Genomic DNA, 20,500 nt, shown 5'->3' with positions numbered 1-20,500 from the left:
ATCGGTATCCATATATGACCCCAACGGATACCGAAAATATCCATTGGTTTTATCCTGCCGAGAACACTACCCATTGTATAATAAATACATGATATCTTGTCAATATGACATAGGTAGTGTATATACACCCTCCTGTTCAAATGAAATACATACATGACATCTTGTCAATATCACATAGAAAGTGTACATACACCTCCTGTTTAGATGAAATATGCACATGGCATCATGTCACTTAGCGAGTTGAGATCACATGCCAGTATGTTAAAAATATTGTTCAGTTCTTACCGAGACAGTCACGGCCCCCATCCATGGGTTCGTAACCTTCAGGACAGATACATGTGTAGTTGCCCGGGGTGTTGACACACTCACCCCTGCCACACTTCCTGGGCCCTGTCCGACACTCATCAATATCTGCAGCACAACAGTATAGATGTGTAAGTAAATACGTGTTTCCTGCAGTTTGCAACCAGTAGCATGCAGGGTTTATACTGTAGACCTGACGGATATCACTAAACAATGAATGTGACAGTCTTAGTACCCATTTCTGTTGTGGTACTGATACAGCAGCAGCAGCAACTTTTAACATAGTTCTGTAGTATGAAAAGCTATTTTGTAATGTGTAGTTCACTGGATGAACTTGTCCATGGCAAACACACAGTGATTTATACATGAGCTGGAAACAGATATCATTGAATACAGCAGCATTAACAATGTATCATGGACTGACAAATAATCTGGTTTCTTATATTGATTGCAACAATTTGGATGTTAAGGCAATTGTTTTGTTGTATTAACTGCTTTACAGAATCTTAAATTGCAGTTTGAATTTGGGAACAAAAGAATATGACCCTATCTATTTATTCACATTCTTCAAAGTGTCATTTGCATCATTTGGTTTGAGGTCTTTCCTTCATCAGTATTGTAGTTTAATGGTTTAGGACACACATGAGAAGGAAGGCCAGCGCTAGGAGTGCGAGGTACATCATTATCAGACTAGATAATGTGTCTGAAGCTTAAGCAACACATATGTTCAGAGACAATGAGAGGACAATGGACAACTGATCGTACCCACACATCGGTGCTTGGTGCTGTCCAGTTCTAAACCCTCAGGACACACACACACATAGCTGCCAAATGTGTTCTGACATCGGCCTCCATCACAGACATTGTCCACTTCGGCACACTCGTCAATATCTGCATCATCAACCATTACATTATACAAGTCATACAGCTGCTCACATGTCCAAAGAAACATTGGTCGACACTTTTCTTTAACCATTTTAATTTATTTTTATTCAATTTGAATATATTTACAACATACATTTTAAAATAGTTAATTTTGCAAACTTATGGTTATAGTTTTCCTCATTCTCTGTTAGAGCTTCTTAAAAAGAAAGGAGATTCCACTGATGATTGTGTGCTGAGCATCCACATACCTTCCACCACCAATGTGATGGTGTTGGGTCTAAACCCTGGGCCTCCGGGACACAGAGCATTGTATTCACCTGCAACACACACACAAGTTGTCAAAAAACATGACTGGAAGCAGCTAGTACTTTCTGTTAGGTACGTCATCTGCATTTCTGTATGTACATGCGTTTCAACATTAGTTTTGATCAGTTCATACATCATCTAAGAAATTCAACTGTCATGTTAGATAAGTACATACATACCACAGATCAGTCAGTTCTGGCAATTTCATTGTGTTATTATTAGATTGAGTAAACCTATGAATACCAGTGGCATTTATATGATTAAAAGTGGCCTCTTTGTAACTTGTGTAGCCAATGGCTGGCAGAAGTGAAATAAGACACAATGCAATGTGGGAGATCAAACTTAACATTTGAATCATATCAGTACACTAAAATGTTTAAGACGCCAAGACAAGAGTGAAGAGGTTGTTACAACTAACTTGTTCCATTCCTGGGGCATATCTCACACAGTCCGGGGACATCACCCCAGCCCTTCCCCACAGTACAGCAGCAAGTTGCCCGTGATATGTCCACCGCAATAGAATCTGTACACACCACCATGCGGCCTCTGCGGGAAAACTGGGGAACACCCATATAGCAGGAGCCCAGTCTCTTGTCTGGAGATACAAAGACATGGTCTATTATTTGTCTGGACATACAAGGACATGGTCTATTACTTGTCTGGACATACAAGGACATGGTCTATTACTTGTCTGGACATACAAGGACATGGTCTATTACTTGTCTGGAGATACAAGGACATGGTCTATTACTTGTCTGGACATACAAGGACATGGTCTATTACTTGTCTGGAGATACAAGGACATGGTCTATTACTTGTCTGGACATACAAGGACATGGTCTATTACTTGTCTGGACATACAAGGACATCGTCTATTACTTGTCTGGAGATACAAGGACATGGTCTATTACTTGTCTGGAGATACAAGGACATGGTCTATTACTTGTCTGGACATACAAGGACATCGTCTATTACTTGTCTGGAGATACAAGGACATGGTCTATTACTTGTCTGGAGATACAAGGACATGGTCTATTACTTGTCTGGACATACAAGGACATCGTCTATTACTTGTCTGGAGATACAAGGACATGGTCTATTACTTGTCTGGACATACAAGGGCATGGTCTATTACTTTTGCTTAACTTTTGCAGAATTCAAGGCTGATTATTCCGTTATCCTTGCATACATATTCTGTGATGAAATGTTACATTTAAAATTAGAAACACATACTACAGTAGCAATTCTCACCTACACATCCTGTGCCAGTGGGGTTGAGTTCATAATCTGGGGGACACTGACACAGGTACCCTCCCTGGGTGTTGACACAGGTACCATACTGACAGTTGTCTATGTTCTGGCACTCATCAATGTCTGAAATATGTACAATACACAGAGTGGCATCACAGCTCAATCAAATTGAAACAACATGAAAATGTGTAGCCAGCAATATAAAATAAAATGCAGTTATAGTAAAACAGACCTATGTGTGAACTGTGCATGATTTCTGAAAGCACAAAATCTCATCATTAAAACAGAATGACTCGAACTTACCTGTACAGTTTCCTCCTGAGTTGTCTAGCTGGTAACCTTGGTTACAGACACATCGGAACATTCCAAACACATTTTCACAGCGGCCATTGACACATAAGTTGTGGAACATGTCACATTCATTAATATCTGGAAAACAGGAATTATCTGTTTGACAACAAAACACACACTGTTTACCTAATCATAAATATTGGCTTCTGTATGAAAATATGGATATATATTACTGACTCTAATGATGAAGAAAATTCACACTGACAAACATTGTTTTGAAACAATAATTTCATGACCTATGACGAATGTTGAATCACCTTACCAGAACCAGTATCTGCATGCAATCTTGCTTACCAACACAGGCACGTTCATCTTCAGTGGGGGCAAATCCCATGTCACATTCACACCGGAATCCTCCAGGGTAGTTGTAGCACTGACCATTCTCACAGAGCGTCACATCCAAGCTGCACTCATCGGCATCTGAAATGAGAGAATTGCCACTTGACCTACTGAAACTCCCAAACTTCTGAGTTCCTCTACAGCAGCATGATTAAAACACAAAGATTCCTTCCTTATTACACCCCAACACATCTACTTCAGTCCAACACAATCTCATCTGATTAACTGCTCCTCAAAAACTCCCACTTTGGTACACCCTAAACTCCCCTGGAACAGTCTCAACTGCCCTATTTTATTACACCCTAAACAGACCACCTCTTGTATGATCATTAAACATAGGGGTCAAGATTGGTCAGAGATGCGGGAAAGGGTCTCAAAAAATGCACATATTTCTGGTGGGTCATGAAAGAAATGAACATTTTATTATAAAACATAAAGAAATATGCATTCAGCCTTGTCAGAGAAGGTCATGCAAAAATGTACAAGGACAGATGGAAGGTCATCCAAAAATATGACAAGCATTTGGGACGTTCAGCATTTTCAGTCCATTAGACAAACTCTCCCTACTCTCCCTTGTTATAAATGTACATGTCAAACTTGATGATGTTAGTACAAACTAATTTCACCAGCTTCGCTTATACACAACACATCCCCCCACCCCTTCAAGTACATAATGTTTAGAGTTTAGAGATTCAGCCTCTAGTTATACCCATGACAAAGAGTGATATCTACTGACCGATACACTGGAAGCCATCACCAGAAAAGCCTTCATCACAGACACAGCGGAAACTGCCTGGCATGTTAATACAGGCTGCATCACGGTCACATCCACCATTTGCCCGGATACACTCATTGGCATCTGTTAAAAACACATATTACTGATGTAAACTTAATATATAGGACATATATATTATTCTGTGTTTTGGCTCTGTTAAAAACTTGATCAACCATTATATACTCCTGTAAAATTCCCAGATCTGTATTTACATGTCATGAGTCACTTTTCTCAAGAGTTGCTTGATAAATATCTCTCTTAAAAGCCAGGAATGAATGTAAATATATCTTGATTCATATTCATTGTACACTGAAGCACACTCACTGAAATTATCTAATCTTTTTCCGCTATTTTAGCAACATGTGACAAACTCTCACCACATAATTACAATCTTACACTACAATCTTTGTATTTGTCCATGCTCAGTTTTATTCAGCCTGGGTTGAATGTACTTATATTTACTGCTAGACACATATTAGATGATCCTGCCCACTAAACGCATTTGTGACAAGACAGGCGGTACAACAAATTGGGCGAGTACACTTGACTGCTACAGGTAGCTTGACGATTATGCACATGCAATACATGCTAACCGTGACATGAAATCAACACCGCTACTGATTAAAACCTGTCTCGCTACTGTGTAATACGTGTCTCGCTACTGTACTGTTTGAATACTAACCATTTCTCTGGAACCAGTTATATAAATTTCCAAGACATGTATTCCCGGTCGATCACCAGCGGAATTATGGACGAAAATCAGCCCGTACAGAGAAATAGGAACAAAATTATGGGATAAAAATATTTCCCCCTTGCAACTCTGATTTAGTCACCACCATTCAGTAACAGATAACTTTTAACATATTAAATAGTTAAATGAAACACAATTAACTATATGTAGTTATTATCTATCTAATATTTAGCAGACTAAAAGTCAACTTTACCCATTGAAACAATACCACATATTCCTTCGAATGATAAGACTGCAATTTCAGGCATAAGATACTGATATTCCACGCTAACCTTTAGTTAAGACAAAGACAAGTAGATGATTGGGACATTGACAAGCATTTTAGATATTCAACAATTTTGTTAAAAAAACCCCAGGAAAATGTCATTTGCATCGTGAAATGGATTGGTGGTCCTGAACATATTTGCTCAGTATATTGTGTTGATTCAATTCGTTGGGATTGTACCTGTTCCCAAATCGAGTGTGCTATAACAATTCATGCGTGAATTGCACGGGGAAAATGAACTTCTCGATATTTATCAGACAACCTGTCTCCCTCTTGTTTCAAGTGGATCGTTCTCTGGGGCGTTCCCAAGTATGCAAATTGGGGTCATTTTCCAGGTCGTGGATCATCTTATATGTGTTTGCCAGTACAGCATGTGTGGAATCCTTGAATGTCACATTTTGTTTCTAGTGAACATATACTTGTATGTATACCTCTACATGTGAATCCATCCCCTGTGAAGCCAGGCTTGCAGTCACACTTGAAGGAACCTCGTGTGTTGATACAGACAGCGTTACTGTCACAAACATTACCCTCCAGACACTCATCGTCATCTACACAGCATCACCAAACAAAAACATTGGATTCAAAACTGTCATGGGCCAGAATATATAGAACCATATTGGCAAAGTGCTGGTTCATTTTATCTTTTTCCATTGTAAACAGTATATGGAGGTTGAAGCATTAAATATGGTGATAAAAACAGTTAAGTATACTGATGATGTAAGGTGGTGAAGGTTCTAATCTAAATACTTTCAAAGCATCATTCAGACACAGGCACTATTCAACAGCTAGAACAGTGTGCCCCAACTCCACACCATAGCCTCCGGTAAGCCTCAGACTGGGCCTGTACTAGATGAACACATTTTACAGAAATATCAAATGTTATATACTGACAAAAACTAGCGAAATCTACACTTGCCACTTATTTTGGACAAGCATAGGCTTTCTTGTATGTGTTTGTTTTAGGGTCTGTATGACAGACTGGGTGGTACCTGTACATCCCGGGTTGCCAGTTTCCTGCTTGACGGAGAAACCAGTGTCACACTTGCAGGAGAAGGAGCCTTGGGTATTCTGACAGACGCCAGTCATACACAGGTTCTTGTTCAGCTGACACTCATCCACATCTACAACACAATACCACACTCTGTAGACACTCCATCACAGGAGACATGGTGCTGAAGTGAACATGTATTTGAAAAGAATATACATTATTTAGGTGAAATTAGTCTACGATGATATAACGGAAAATTAGAAGAGGTGTATTCAGACAGATCTCTTAAGCCCTTTGATTCAACTGTAAAGTCAGTATCTCAAGAGAAAACATGTTTTTAATAGATATCAATGTGTATTTCTCTTGGCAAGGCTATAGATCCAGACATATCACATTAGGAAAATCATGTATCAAAGAATATTCACATTGACAGGATATACGTTCAGATGTTTAACAATAACCATGACATCAAGACATATTCATAGAGACAGACACATATCAAACCAGATATATAACATATTCACATCTGGACTCCAGACACCAACCTTAATGAGGTACTGCTTCTTCTCCAGACACTTCTCCAGGGACAAAGGCAGATATATGAGCACAATACAACTCAGACTTTCTAAATGGTATTGTGTATTAACAAAGACACTTGCCAAAACTCCAAAAACTACATGCCTTGACACAAATAGGCACATACATGAAGACAAAACACTTACCTTGACACAAAGACACTTACCAAGACATTGCTTCTGGTCCCGGGATGGGGACAGTCCACCAGCACATGCACACCTGTATGAGCCTGGCTCATTGATGCAACGACCTCCTTGACAGATGTCAGGTGTTTCTTTACACTCGTCAACATCTACAACATCCCCATCACAACATCGTCAGTAAAACAATGTATTTGAAAGGATTTTGACATACACCAAAGAACTTTGATACTTTTTGTCTAAATGAGAGAAATATTAATGAATGCACCTTTTGATTCATTCAGAATTAAAACCTAAAAAAGTATCATTCAGCTTTGAATCAGGCAGGGTCAATAATGATCAACTCAGAAAGATTCTGGAGAGGGACGAGGTGTGAAGTCACCTATTTTTGATAAATATCCTGAATAGATACAGTTTTAGTTGACAGATGTAATTCTTAAGGATGATTTCATGTTCTTCTTCACAATGAAACAAAATGCAGCACTGTTTTGAGGGTACCTATGCAGGTTTTGCCATCTATCATGAGGAGATAGCCACTTTCACAGCCACAAGAGAAGCTGCCAGGAGTGTTAACGCATCGATTCATGCACCCTCCATTACGTTCACGGCATTCATCAATGTCTGAAAGAATACAAAATCCACTGACATTAAATAGTCCTACATATCAGGTCCATACATGCTGGCTATAGTATGACTTGAGAAAATAGTACACAGTTATAGGTCAACTTTAATGTCAACCTGCATATTCTTCCACTTGCTGATATAGCTGTGAAGAAATACAACATTGCTGGTATTTTGGCCAACAATTTTCACACTCACATATTGGTAAATGGTCACTGTCCACACTCTCATTGATTCCCAAGGTCAAGGTTTTCATGTACTATTATGATGTTTAAATTTCACCTATACATCTGGATCTGTGACTGGACTAGGATGATTGTCCTCACCTATATTAATACATACCAGGAAACCAGGAAACCTTCCAAAGGCACAGGATATCAATTAACATAATAATCGTTAATGAAGCCCCACATTGTATCAGTAAGAAGTGCTAAAGTCAATGACATACTGCCCTCTAAGAATGAGCTCTTCTCTTTCTCTACTATCCATCTGAAAGTGTCATGAGTTTCAATTAGGAGATAAACATCATGTGTTGGCCAATACGCAGTGAATAGTCTTGCAGTTTCCGGGAATCTTATACCATTTGATCATGTTTTTCAACCAATCAGATTACAGAACACAGTGACTTTTGGTTTACAATGCCCCTTCAGCATTCTCTCAACCACAGGTAGAGCGGTGTCCTATATGTGATCTTGTCTACATTACCTCTGATGCTTAGATAATGAGGTCATTGTGACAATCAGAGATACTTGTCATTGTGCCTGTGAAATAATTACTGACCAACGCATGTAGTCTTCAGGTCATTGGTCTTGTAGCCTTCAGAACAGATGCACTGGTAGCCCCCCATGTAGTTCTCACAGTGGCCATTGGAACAGATTGAACTTGCTGATCCACATTCATCCACGTCTGAAACAACATGGCACATGTTAGTGCTGAACAGACACTATGCCCTGCAGGAAAAAGGCAAACATGATGATAACCTGAGCCATCAGGTCCTGTTGATTGTCAGTACAGACCTGTACAAGTGGCACCATCAGGTCCTGTTGATTGTCAGTACTGACCTTTACAAGTGGAGCCATCAGGTCCTTTTGACTATCAGTACTGACCTTTACAAGTTGAGCCATCAGGTCCTTTTGACTGTCAGTACTGACCTTTACAAGTTGAGCCATCAGGTCCTTTTGACTGTCAGTACTGACCTTTACAAGTTGAGCCATCAGGTCCAACTTCATGGCCATCAGGACAATCACATTCATAACTTCCCGGGACGTTGCGACAGGACCCTCCCAGACACAAGCCTGCATTCTCCTCACATTCATTAATGTCTGGAGAAATTGAATGGTAAAACCATAAATATTCTAGTCACATGAGTCAGCATCTGTTTTTGAACTGAAAACATAAGTTAATAACAATGATGAGTTTTATTCCAGTAGGTGTATACATTGAAATACTGGTAATACAATTTAATGAATTTTTCATGATGGGAGCAACAAATATCTAATGTGAAATGTATTCTCACATTAAAGGATGGTTATGATAAACTCAAATACAACAATCTTAGCTTGTTATAACTGTTCTTTTCAATACACGCTTGAAATACAAATCATGTGGCCAGGACAAAAGAAATGTTTGTTTTGTTTATTGTTTTACCTCTGTCAGTTCATTATAAGTATGTTAATTAGAAACAAAGTTTACCCTACATATATTAGAATTTTAAGTGTCTTTGATCAAAGATACCGTGCTGATACAGAAGAAGATGAGAAGGTTCAAGATGTGAGTATTTCAATAAACCTTGGTAATCTACAATTCATTGAGTGACTGACAGAGACACCTGTCCAGTTTGACAGAAACTCACCAACACACATCTGGTTCATCATGACACCCCTGAAGCCCTCAGCACACTCACAGCGGAATGTCCCCGGCATGTTTATACACTCGCCTAAACCACAGATCTCCACAGAGGATATCAGGCACTCATCAATATCTGGAATCAGGAACAACACAAACAGGTATATGTAACAGAGATTGGAAATGATATGCCATAACTGGATTTGTTTCAATAAAATCTGATCCACCACCTGAAACTGATTGCATTGGAGGAAAGTTTCTCCATTTTGTTTGGACACAATGCAACCCCCCTGCGCTTCACCAGTGCAGACTCAGTTGGGTAACCTAGTGGGCACAATGCAACCCCCTGTTCCACACCAGTGCAGGGTCAGAGGGTCAGTTGGGTAACCTAGTGGGCACAATGCAACATCCTGTTCCTCACCAGTGCAGGGTCAGAGGGTCAGTTGCGTAACCTAGTGGGCACAATGCAACATCGTGTTCCTCACCAGTGCAGGGTCAGAGGGTCAGTTGGGTAACCTAGTGGGCACTATGCAACTCCCTGCACCTCACCAGTGCAGGGTCAGTTGGGTAACCTAGTGGGCACATTGCAACCCCCTGCTCCTCACCAGTGCAGGGTCAGTTGGAAAACCTAGTGGGCACAATGCAACCTCCCTGCTCCTCACCAGTGCAGGGTCAGTTGGAAAACCTAGTGGGCACAATGCTTCGACCAAGGTTCGATTGCCTACATGGGTACAATGTGTGAAGCCTACTTCCAGCGTCCCCCATTGTGATATAGCTGGAATATTGCTAAAAGCAGTGTAAAACCATACTCATTCACTCACTCACTCACTAACTCACCAGTGCAGTTGAATCCTGTGTCATCCTTGGCAAACCCAGGATTGCAGGTACAGACGAAACTTCCCATCACATTGCGACACTTTCCATTCAAACACATACCAGGAAACATTCGGCACTCATTGATGTCTGAAACACACCAAGCAGACTCAAAAGTGGTCAATACTAAAAACGAATAAAAAATTCATAAACAACAAAATGTTGTGATGAACATGTCTTGAAGCAGCGTGCTTGTTATTCACCGAGTGGCTACATACTGACATATCTAAAGGTAATGAAACAGAGGGCAAGTCACTCCTCCTCCTCATTATTTCCATGTCTTGGCTTTCTTAGTACTGTAAATACTAGATTTATTCACACGTTTTCTATACAAATGTATGGAATTGTTTATTGATGTGAAACATACATCCACAATAAGACATATTTTTACAGGTACATTCAATGGAAGGGCACTTCCTGAGTAGGTATAGCTGTAACAAACATCTTTTGGATGTTAGTGATAACAGACTGTATGAATTAATGATATTTCTGCCTCCATCAGAAGTGGGTATACAATTTCTGATGTGGAATGTAATATGGACTTGGTACTTGCATGTCAGACACATGGTGTCAGGCTGTGTCAGTTTCAGGAATAGGAAAAAAAATACAGTATGTCCATTTGGGAGACTAGATACTAGATATTAAAAAATGTGAAATGTTTCTCAGGCATTGGCACATCACGTTTTCATTGCCATTTCAAAAAATAATGATGACTTGGCCATCCCGATCATCCATTTAAGTGTCTGTAAGAATGAGTGTGACTGAACTCATTAACATGTTCTAAACTTCCCAACTGTATTTCTGAAAGAAAAAAAATAAAAAGGGTTCCTCCTTTTTCACCACTTTTTCTATCAAAAATACATAAAAAGTCCTACCGCTCCCCATCACTTTTGAAGAAAATGTGCCTGAGAAACATTTAATTTTTTATGCAGACTTAGTCTATCCAGTGTGAAAGGTACCGAGGTCTGACTGTGAGCAACTTGTACTTAACTCATGGTATCTACCTCTGCCATAGACTCCATCATTCCACTGACCTACCTGTTGGTTTGTCAGGGTCAGGATACATCCCTGGGCCTCCATTACACAGCTCCTCATACTCATCTGCAATATAGACATCAACTTGATGAGGAGTCAAGTCATGACGCATGTCACCTGCCAACTGCTTTCCCTACACCGAACCCACCCAAGTCATCACACATGTCTCCTGCCAACTACATGTTCCCCACACCAAACCAATCCAAGTCATCACACATGTCCCGTGTCACCCACCTGTTCCCAAGCCATTACACCTACCATCTGTCACTCACCTGAACTCCACACTGTACCCACCTGTCATCATCAAGCCACCACACATACCACCTGTCACCCACCTGTCATCATCAAGCCACCACACATACCACCTGTCACCAACCTGTCATCATCAAGCCACCACACATACCACCTGTCATCATCAAGCCACCACACATACCACCTGTCACCCACCTGTCATCATCAAGCCACCACACATACCACCTGTCACCCACCTGTCATCATCAAGCCACCACACATACCACCTGTAACCCACCTGTCATCATCAAGCCATCACACATAACACCTGTCACCTACTTGTTCCTTTCCGTGGGCATGCTTCACATCTCTCTCCCCAAGCTTTTCCCATGGTACAGCAGCACATATGTTTGTTAAACAGGCCCATCATTTCACGGGCACAGAGGCCTCTGTTGTAATCCAAGTAACACTGAGCCTTCCTGTTGTCTGAAAGTTCATGTAAACACAGAAAATGTAAGAAATTGAAAAAAATGACTTTCATAATTCATAACATTCATGAATCAAGCTTAAAGGTATTAATATATTGAATGAGATTTAAAGTCATAAGATACTGAATATTTGAGTATTGACATTGATGAAGTGTTGCATCTTCATTCCTCACCTACACATCTGCGTCCAGTAGCGTCCAGATCAAGGCCAGCTGGACACGTACACTTGAAGGAGCCCTGGGTATTGACACACTCGCCTCCACTCCTACAGATGTTGGGAATCACCTCGCACTCATTCACATCTGTCATAGCAGATATAATCATTTAAACTACCATTAGGCAAAAATATGACAGATCTACAATATCATTTCTGAAAATGTTTAAGACGGTCAATAATGACATAATGGAACACATGTATTAGAGAGACCTCACTTCTCTATATTTCAACAGACACACTCTCGTCTTTGCTTGACACACTCTAAAGCCTCATACACTCAACATTTGACCACTGACTGAAACGTGGGTGAGTTAGTGAAGTGTTTAATTCAGTACATCTGTCACAAATAATGAATTGAACAAAGCAGAAAAGAATTGAAATGACACTCATAACTTAGTGTCATTGGAGATTCACCAGACTGGTGAAATATCATTCTGGATGACATGTTTTGCTGGTTCTCGTCATCAAACACACAGTACAGATATCTCACTTCTGAGAAGAATAATCATCTAATGAAATGTCTTAATTTATTGATTTGAGGCATTTGTGTCTGTTTTATTTCATGTGTATCCCATGCTATCCCATGTTGTCAGACTAGTTGTCAGTTTGCTGTCCAAACTAGACACCTGTCTTCACACAGTCCATCACTTGATATAATCACAAGCTCATAGATTAGGAGATGTTGCATTTTTTCTCTCTCTATACTGAAAATAATTTTACTTGGTAACATTGGTAACACAAATCTTCACAAGTATGTACTTTGATTGCTAGTACTGCAGTAATTCACCAATCACAGAGGAGGAAGATGTATGTGCACAGATGTGTACTCACCACCACAGTTCAACCCATTCGTAAAGGCATACCCCTTTGGGCATCGCAGTCTATCTGGAAAATCACAAAATAACATTTTACATTTCATAAGTGATGTTGTTACTAGTATGGGAGAGATTCTGAACCACCTCACCTGAGGGAGAGATTCTGAACTACCTCACCCAAGGGAGAGATTCTGAACCATCCTAAGCGAGGGAGAGATTCTGAACCACCGCACCCGACCACATGTGAGTGAGTGAGTTGTGTTTAATGCTGCTTTGAACAATATTCCACTTATATCATTGCCTAATGCAGGAGGAACATGAGTCAGGTCTCCTACATTTACTACTTTGGCATAATGCTGACAAAACATCAAACCCACAATGATCATGGTCTGGTGTCTCCAAGGGAGGCAACTCTGTACAGTGAATTGTGGCACCATATGTTGCACCATGCATATATCCCATGCTTGTAAAAAGTGATAGTGTGACTATGTCAGGTGGACACAACGTATCCCAGGTACTAGTAGTTGCTGCCTTACTGTATGAACTTATAACACAAAGAATATGTGATCTTGATTACATAGTTGAGAACAACATAAAGGCACAGTACTTTGCAAAGTACGTCATACCCACATCCCTTAGCTGATTGAAACAGTCAATGGAATATAATGTCTTCTATTTTTTGTGTGGCTGCACATTAGTTTTGCGGTTTAGTTCAGTTCTGTTATACAACTGGATCTGGAATTGTAAGTGAGTTGACTTTATTCTCAGCCATTTCTGTTTGTGTATGCTACATATATTGAGTCACTGGTACATAACAGCCTCAGATCTGTGCCCATGATGACCATGAGATGTAAGTGTGTTCTTACTGTCAGGTGGGCACTGCTCGCAAGGACTTCCCCAGGCCTTCCCAATGGTACCACAGCATTCAGACTTGAGCATCATAGTGCTGAGGCTCCTCTCACATACACCATTTCTGTACTTTAGCCAGCATGCTCCACGTCGGTTATCTGTACAGGCACAAGTGGCACAGGTAACTGACAGTGCACAGATACATAACACACAGACAAAACTAGATTAATGAACATTATTACCCTTAGACAAATTTGTCGAATTCTGGTTGTCAATAGCCAATGCATATGAAAGTCATGTAGGGGGATTTGCCAGGGTGTACATGTTGCCAGGTTTTTGTGTTTCATTTCTCATTTAACAATCAAATTCAACCTTTTATCATAAAGTAAGCAATCATGAGTTATCTCCAGAAAAAATCATGGTGAAACATTTTGAGTCTCAATCTGCTGAAGATTAAATATATGGTTTTAAGGATAAGCTAAATAACGATACTTCAAGATTAATAAATTCATCACATGGTGTTTTGAAAGTGTGTACAGGACTGTAAGACTCCTCAGGAAATATGGAATTTACAAGGGTCTTACAATCACATACACCCTTTTCAAAACACTGTGTAACTAATAACAGTCATAAAGTGCTCTGCAGCTGATTGTAGGATGACAGTCACAGTTCACAGTAAACAATCACTTTGACGTAAAGTCAACATATGACACCTTAAATATCAGATAAACTCACTCTCAAAGGCAGTTGGCAGTTGGGATTCTTTTTAAAAAAATTAAACTGAGCACATGTATTTATTACTGATTTTAGTTTAAATGATGTTTGGACCCAGAAACCTATTGAAAATATATTTCATATCAACTTAGTTGCAATGACTACATGTTACAATGGACAGAAAAACAATGAATCAGCTCTCCTATGCTTCAAAGGGACATTGTTATTATCATCATTTGGGTAATTATATTGCATTATAGTCCATCCCACCTACATGCATGCTCAAAGTGCTTTGTTTTTCCCTCAATCATTTCAACTCCATGGGGAACATACAACTGCTAGGCTGTGTACTTTACATTAGGAGTTGGGACAACACTGAAAGTGTAGGCACACAAAGCTAACTCCAAGGTTTTTACACCCGTCACATGTGGGCTAGAACTTGGCACCTTAACCTCACTGGAACACTGTAAAAGTCACCTTAGACACCTTAGTCACCCACCATTGTGTCATAGATACAGATCCTGCTGTAGTTTTTCACCAGACAAATCATTACACCCAGTTTGTACAGCTGCTCTTACCAACACAGATCCTCTTGGTGGAGTCCAGCATCGTGCCTGGCCTGCTGCATTCACACCTGAAGCTCCCTACAGTATTGATACAGTCACCCCCAACACATGGGGAGCTTTCACACTCGTTGATATCTGAAACATGAAACATGTAACACTAGGTGGATCTGTACAGCAGTAGTTAGACAAAACTGAAGAAGTCAACTTGAACCACCTACAGAGACGTATACTCTCAACACCCTAGAAAGAAAACATTTGATTTAATTTCTGCTTTGAGACAGGACAGTAAATGCACCATTGTTTTGCATGTTTTGTTTTACATACCCATTACCAGTATCAGGCTCAATTAGATCTTAAAATCTCCTCACTGCAATCAGTCTTAGGGACATGAGTTTGTCTGCATATGTTTCTCTTGTTTGGAGGGAAACAATAGCCATAATTACTTCCATAAAGTTGCTTTAAAATCCTACAAAATTGCTCCTGCTCCAGTTCCTTTGGTTGGACAATATTAAAAATGGCAAAGTTATGTTAAAAACATATTCTCTCAATTCTGGTTCAAACATGTGAATACCTTTAACAATGTTACCCAGCAAAGAGGCAATGTCCCCGACAATGCTCATTAAAAAAAGAACTGCCTTGCCACTGACCTTCACACATTCTTGAGCCATGGTTGAAACGGAGTCCCTCTGGACAGATGCACCTGTAGCTCCCTGGCACATTCCTGCACTGCCCCCCATCACACAGCATCAAGTTGATGTCACACTCATTTATATCTACAACATAAAACACACACGGTTTCAATGATTATTTCATTTAGAATATCTTCAACATGTTCACAACATAGAAAGAGTGTGTCAGCCAACAAGACATACCGTACAGCATGGCCTACCTGAACATTTCCTGCCTGAGGCATCAGGTCTGTAGCCATCATTACAGATACACCTGTAGCCCCCATCCAAGTCTTCGCAAGCCCCGTTCTGGCACACGTCTGGTCGTAACTTACACTCATTGATGTCTGGAAACCATGGAAACAAAGCCATGACATATCCTGCAACACCTAGTTCAGGACATTCAACTGAAGAACAGACTACTGATGCCAGCATTATTTAAACCATAACAACAGATGCTGAAATGTTTACTGAAAAGGGGAACCACAAACATGGTGGTTAACTTGAACCAGTTCTACTGCAGCAGATCTTATTGACAGAAGAATATTTGTTGAGAGGATAGTTCATGGTTGCTCAATGAAACACTTTCAAGTCTGATAAAACGAGAGAGAGAATGGTTTCTGTGAGTCTGGAACATGTCCTCACTGATGGCAAAAAGGAAGGTATCTCAGATGATTCTTTTGTTTGAACCTACAAACAGTTTTGTATATCAAATCATTGTGTGTCAGTTTACTATCACTCACTCTTGCCGTCATGATCCCTGCCCTTCCCATGGGTACACAGTTCGATGAACTCTGGGTCCATCATGGTGGGGCATCTCTCACAGTTCTGTCCCCAGGCCAGGGATTCGGCTAGGCCACAGCAACATGTGGACTTGGTGACCAGCACAGAGTAGGGATTCAAACAGCGACCATTCCGCACCTCAGGGTAACACATGTTCCTCCTTGTATCTGAAGGAATACCAGGTAGATAAATCACAGAATATGTACATATGTAAACTATTTGGTTACACTACATCTAGATGCTTTTGTGAAGTCTATGTAACTAGAATACTGAATTTGATAACATTGTCCCAATGTTGTTTGACTGCTAGGCCTTCTCATGTATAGTTTTCTGTTTTGGAAATAAAAATTATTGGTTTCTGTGAGTCCTTGAGTCTTTTGTTCATTAGATAGAGAGGTATAGTGACAATGTTTATGTTTTTTTCTCACTACTTTACAATTACATTTCTTTCAACAGAAGGTCAGGGATTTGATCTCCTACCATGTCATACTAAAAGATACATCAGGGGCCTGTTTCACAGAGTGCTATGACTGTTACGTCTAAGTTAAAGTACGAGAGTAAGATGACTTCATTGTAATGCAAGTTTTATGGAATGGGGCCCTGTAAAACTTTTCACACCACATGTATTGCAGTATCTTTTGTGAGATTAGATATACTGAATAATACAGAAGGCGGTGTGTTGAGAAAGCTGGAGAAATAGAAGTAGATACCTCTGCAGGTCCTTCTGTCTTCTCCCAGGGTGAAGCCTCTTGGACACTCACAGCGGAAGCTGCCCTGGTTGTTGATGCACTGACCATTCACACACTGGTCAGGGCCAAGCGAGCACTCGTTCACATCTAGAGATGAAATAAAAAGGTCAAAGTATTATCCTGAGACGACAAACTGTTCCATTTATCGGTTTAGCAAATAAATACTGGTACATTTTCATATATATTCTCATATCTACATATACAATTGTCATTTGTGTTACACACAGTTCCCAAAACAGTTACATGGTAGATATATGGAATGGGGTTGCACACACTCACCTATACAGACCTCCCTACTGGGATCTATGATATAGCAGAGATGCACACACTCACCTATACAGACCTCCCTACTTGGACCTAATATATAGCCAGGGTTGCACACACACTTGAAACTGCCATCCATGTTGATACAGTTCCCATTGGTGCACATCCCTGTTGTCTTACATTCATCATAATCTGCAAAGACAAGAACACAATCAATACATCACTAGGTATAATGATTAAAAGTACATAGACAGTGTACACTGAGCTCTTCAGCCACCATGTAATTGTGCATACGGTCATGTGCAGACATGGAAGTAAAAGCTGCTTTAGAATGAAAAGGCAATGATGTACATTGAGACTTAATGATCAACCACATTGGATAGACTTATATACGATCCCTAAGATCAGACACCTGCGCGTAGATTTACATGACTTCAAACAGTTTTCAGGCTCCATCCTAAGAAACAGCTTGACACATTTAGAATGAGTTGTCTGCACATAACTAATAGATATATTTATGAAATAATTTTCAAAATTAAAAGAAACCTTTTACCAAATATATATGCCATACCTGCACTTTTTTCAGTTCTTGTAGATGTTTACAAAATTGATATCTCCGTCTGCCTTAACTCACCTAGACAGAAAGCACCATCTGGTGACAAGCGATATCCAGGTAAACATTCACAGCGATAGCTGCCCTCAGTATTCACACAGCGACCATTTTTACATAGTCGACCATTTTCTGTGCATTCATTAATGTCTGCAAAGAATTTTCATTAATAAAAGGTAATTACATGTATGTATGTATACATTCACCAGTGACCATAAATGATTTACCACAAGAAAGCTTCATTCTAAATATGATAGTATTTCAAGGCATATAATAAGTCTTGTTCTCATCGACTGTAGATGTATATTTATGTGAACCTCTCCAGAGACATATTTAAGACCCAAGTATGCAGCAAATAACTAAAAATTACTAGTAATAATTCAACATTTTGTCATTTCTCAGAATTCTTAAAATGGCATTTAAAAGAATAACATTTCTAACCATATCATGCTATATTTTATTAAAAAGCCTTCCCAAGGTGTTTGGTTCACAGTCAAAGATGAATCCCTGTTGCTGTTTTGATGGTATCCTCGAAAATAAAGTACTTTGACGGTTGACATGTCAGTGTGTCAGTAATGGTAATGCTATCTTTCAAATTCATATCAAAAACATCTTGTTTCTACAGATAATGTTTATATGACATATACCATAGCAAACTTGTTGGTTTGGTGACTGTTTAAATCCGGCATTACAGCGACACTTGTACGATCCATCCATGTTGAAACACACCCCATTGGGGCACATACCCTCCTCAGCACATTCATTCATGTCTGAAACACAAGTCAGCAAATATACAAAGGATGCATAAATCCTATTAAACTCTTCCGAGTTCAAAGTGTATTTGTCAAGTTGAAATTCGACTCTGTGGTGTAAGGAGTATAATACATGCATTATTCAAAATATACAATCTATAAGATACAATAACATAGTAATCTTTCTTCATTAACATGTTATTGCAAAACACAATATTTTAAAATCAAGATTAGCTAACAGACATCCCTACGGCGGTGTATTAGGGCCACAGTGAACAATTTTTTGGGTGTCACTATCTCCTACGTAGCACTTACTATCTCCTTCATAGGACTTACTGTCTCCATATGTAGGATTTATTATCACCTACGTTGGACTTAGTATCTCCTAGATAGGACTTACTATCTCCTACATAGGACTTACTATCTCCTACGTAGGACTTATTATCACCTACGTAGGCCTTACTATCACCCACGTAGGACTTACTATCTCCTACTTAGGACTTACTAACTCCTACATAGGAGATAATAAGCCCTATGTAGACGATAGTATTACTAACTAGGAGATAGTAAGCCCTACATAGGAGATAGTAAGTCTAACATAGGTGATAATAAGTCCTACGTAGGAGATAGTAAGTCCTACACAGGAGATGTTAAGTACTAAGCCCTACGTAGGAGATAGTAAGTCCTACATAGATGTTAAGTACTAAGTCCTGCGTAGGAGATAGTAAGTCCTACACAGGAGATGTTAAGCACTAAGTCCTACGTAGGAGATACTAAGTCCTACGTAGGAGATACTAAGTCCTACGTAGGAGATAGTAACTCCTATGTAGGAGATATTAAGTCTTACATTGGAGATAGTAAGTCCTACGTAGAAGATAGTGACACCAAAAACATTTTTCACCGTGGCCCTAATACGCTTCCGTGCATCACAGCATTTTATATATAAAGATTTCAAAATTTCATATAAGGCAAGACCAATTTTATTTCTCGTTGTATGAATCTTGCCTGCTGTAGTTTTTAAAGAATTAGGGGAAAAAATCAAAATCAATTTACACCACTCAAAAAATTAAGTCCTGATGTTTTTATTGGCCAAAAATGTAAACTTACAAGAAATCTTTTTTTCTACTGTATTCTGCCCCTTAAACACTTTATAAATTGCCAAAAGTACAATACTGTAAGTATTTAGAAGGAATATTACTTTGACTGAAGATTTTATTTACATTGTTTGCCCATTCTTGCCTTTAAGTTTACTGAGGAAGTAAAATCTATAAAATTGGTATGACCTCATGAAGATAAATACAACTTGAAGATAAATTGTAGTTAAACATGTTTACAATCTTACTCTACAATTTTTGCCTTCATGCCATATGCATTTTTAGTTGAAACTGATATCTATTTAGTTCATTTCATATTCTCTGTACATCTGGAATATCATTATGAATGTTCCAGGAAATGTCTTTCCATTATCAAGTGGAATATTCATTGCG

At 39.4% G+C, this 20,500-nt stretch overlaps 1 protein-coding gene across 2 annotated transcripts in view; it reads right to left on the bottom strand.

Moving 5' to 3' along the window:
- LOC137278094 (fibrillin-2-like) overlaps nucleotides 1-20,500 on the bottom strand; it is an 80,300-nt gene that overhangs the window by 20,946 nt on the left and 38,854 nt on the right. For both annotated transcript variants that reach the window (XM_067810199.1, XM_067810200.1), the window contains exons 11-39: nucleotides 18,909-19,031; nucleotides 18,286-18,411; nucleotides 17,721-17,843; nucleotides 17,349-17,474; nucleotides 16,599-16,805; nucleotides 16,077-16,202; nucleotides 15,835-15,960; nucleotides 15,200-15,322; nucleotides 13,925-14,065; nucleotides 13,075-13,128; nucleotides 12,200-12,328; nucleotides 11,878-12,024; nucleotides 11,311-11,373; nucleotides 10,237-10,362; nucleotides 9,407-9,535; nucleotides 8,751-8,876; nucleotides 8,335-8,460; nucleotides 7,432-7,554; nucleotides 6,960-7,085; nucleotides 6,219-6,350; nucleotides 5,658-5,777; nucleotides 4,172-4,294; nucleotides 3,391-3,516; nucleotides 3,049-3,174; nucleotides 2,746-2,868; nucleotides 1,913-2,089; nucleotides 1,437-1,505; nucleotides 1,069-1,194; nucleotides 286-411 (exon numbers count right to left, since the gene is read on the bottom strand). In XM_067810199.1, coding sequence (XP_067666300.1) covers nucleotides 286-411; nucleotides 1,069-1,194; nucleotides 1,437-1,505; nucleotides 1,913-2,089; nucleotides 2,746-2,868; nucleotides 3,049-3,174; nucleotides 3,391-3,516; nucleotides 4,172-4,294; nucleotides 5,658-5,777; nucleotides 6,219-6,350; nucleotides 6,960-7,085; nucleotides 7,432-7,554; nucleotides 8,335-8,460; nucleotides 8,751-8,876; nucleotides 9,407-9,535; nucleotides 10,237-10,362; nucleotides 11,311-11,373; nucleotides 11,878-12,024; nucleotides 12,200-12,328; nucleotides 13,075-13,128; nucleotides 13,925-14,065; nucleotides 15,200-15,322; nucleotides 15,835-15,960; nucleotides 16,077-16,202; nucleotides 16,599-16,805; nucleotides 17,349-17,474; nucleotides 17,721-17,843; nucleotides 18,286-18,411; nucleotides 18,909-19,031 — 3,618 coding nt within the window. The remainder of the gene's footprint in view (nucleotides 1-285; nucleotides 412-1,068; nucleotides 1,195-1,436; nucleotides 1,506-1,912; nucleotides 2,090-2,745; nucleotides 2,869-3,048; nucleotides 3,175-3,390; nucleotides 3,517-4,171; nucleotides 4,295-5,657; nucleotides 5,778-6,218; nucleotides 6,351-6,959; nucleotides 7,086-7,431; nucleotides 7,555-8,334; nucleotides 8,461-8,750; nucleotides 8,877-9,406; nucleotides 9,536-10,236; nucleotides 10,363-11,310; nucleotides 11,374-11,877; nucleotides 12,025-12,199; nucleotides 12,329-13,074; nucleotides 13,129-13,924; nucleotides 14,066-15,199; nucleotides 15,323-15,834; nucleotides 15,961-16,076; nucleotides 16,203-16,598; nucleotides 16,806-17,348; nucleotides 17,475-17,720; nucleotides 17,844-18,285; nucleotides 18,412-18,908; nucleotides 19,032-20,500) is intronic.

This window comes from Haliotis asinina, chromosome 3, assembly GCF_037392515.1.
Source record: "Haliotis asinina isolate JCU_RB_2024 chromosome 3, JCU_Hal_asi_v2, whole genome shotgun sequence".
NCBI classification, from domain to species: Eukaryota; Metazoa; Mollusca; class Gastropoda; order Lepetellida; family Haliotidae; genus Haliotis; species Haliotis asinina.
This window is presented reverse-complemented; position numbering and strand designations above follow the sequence as displayed.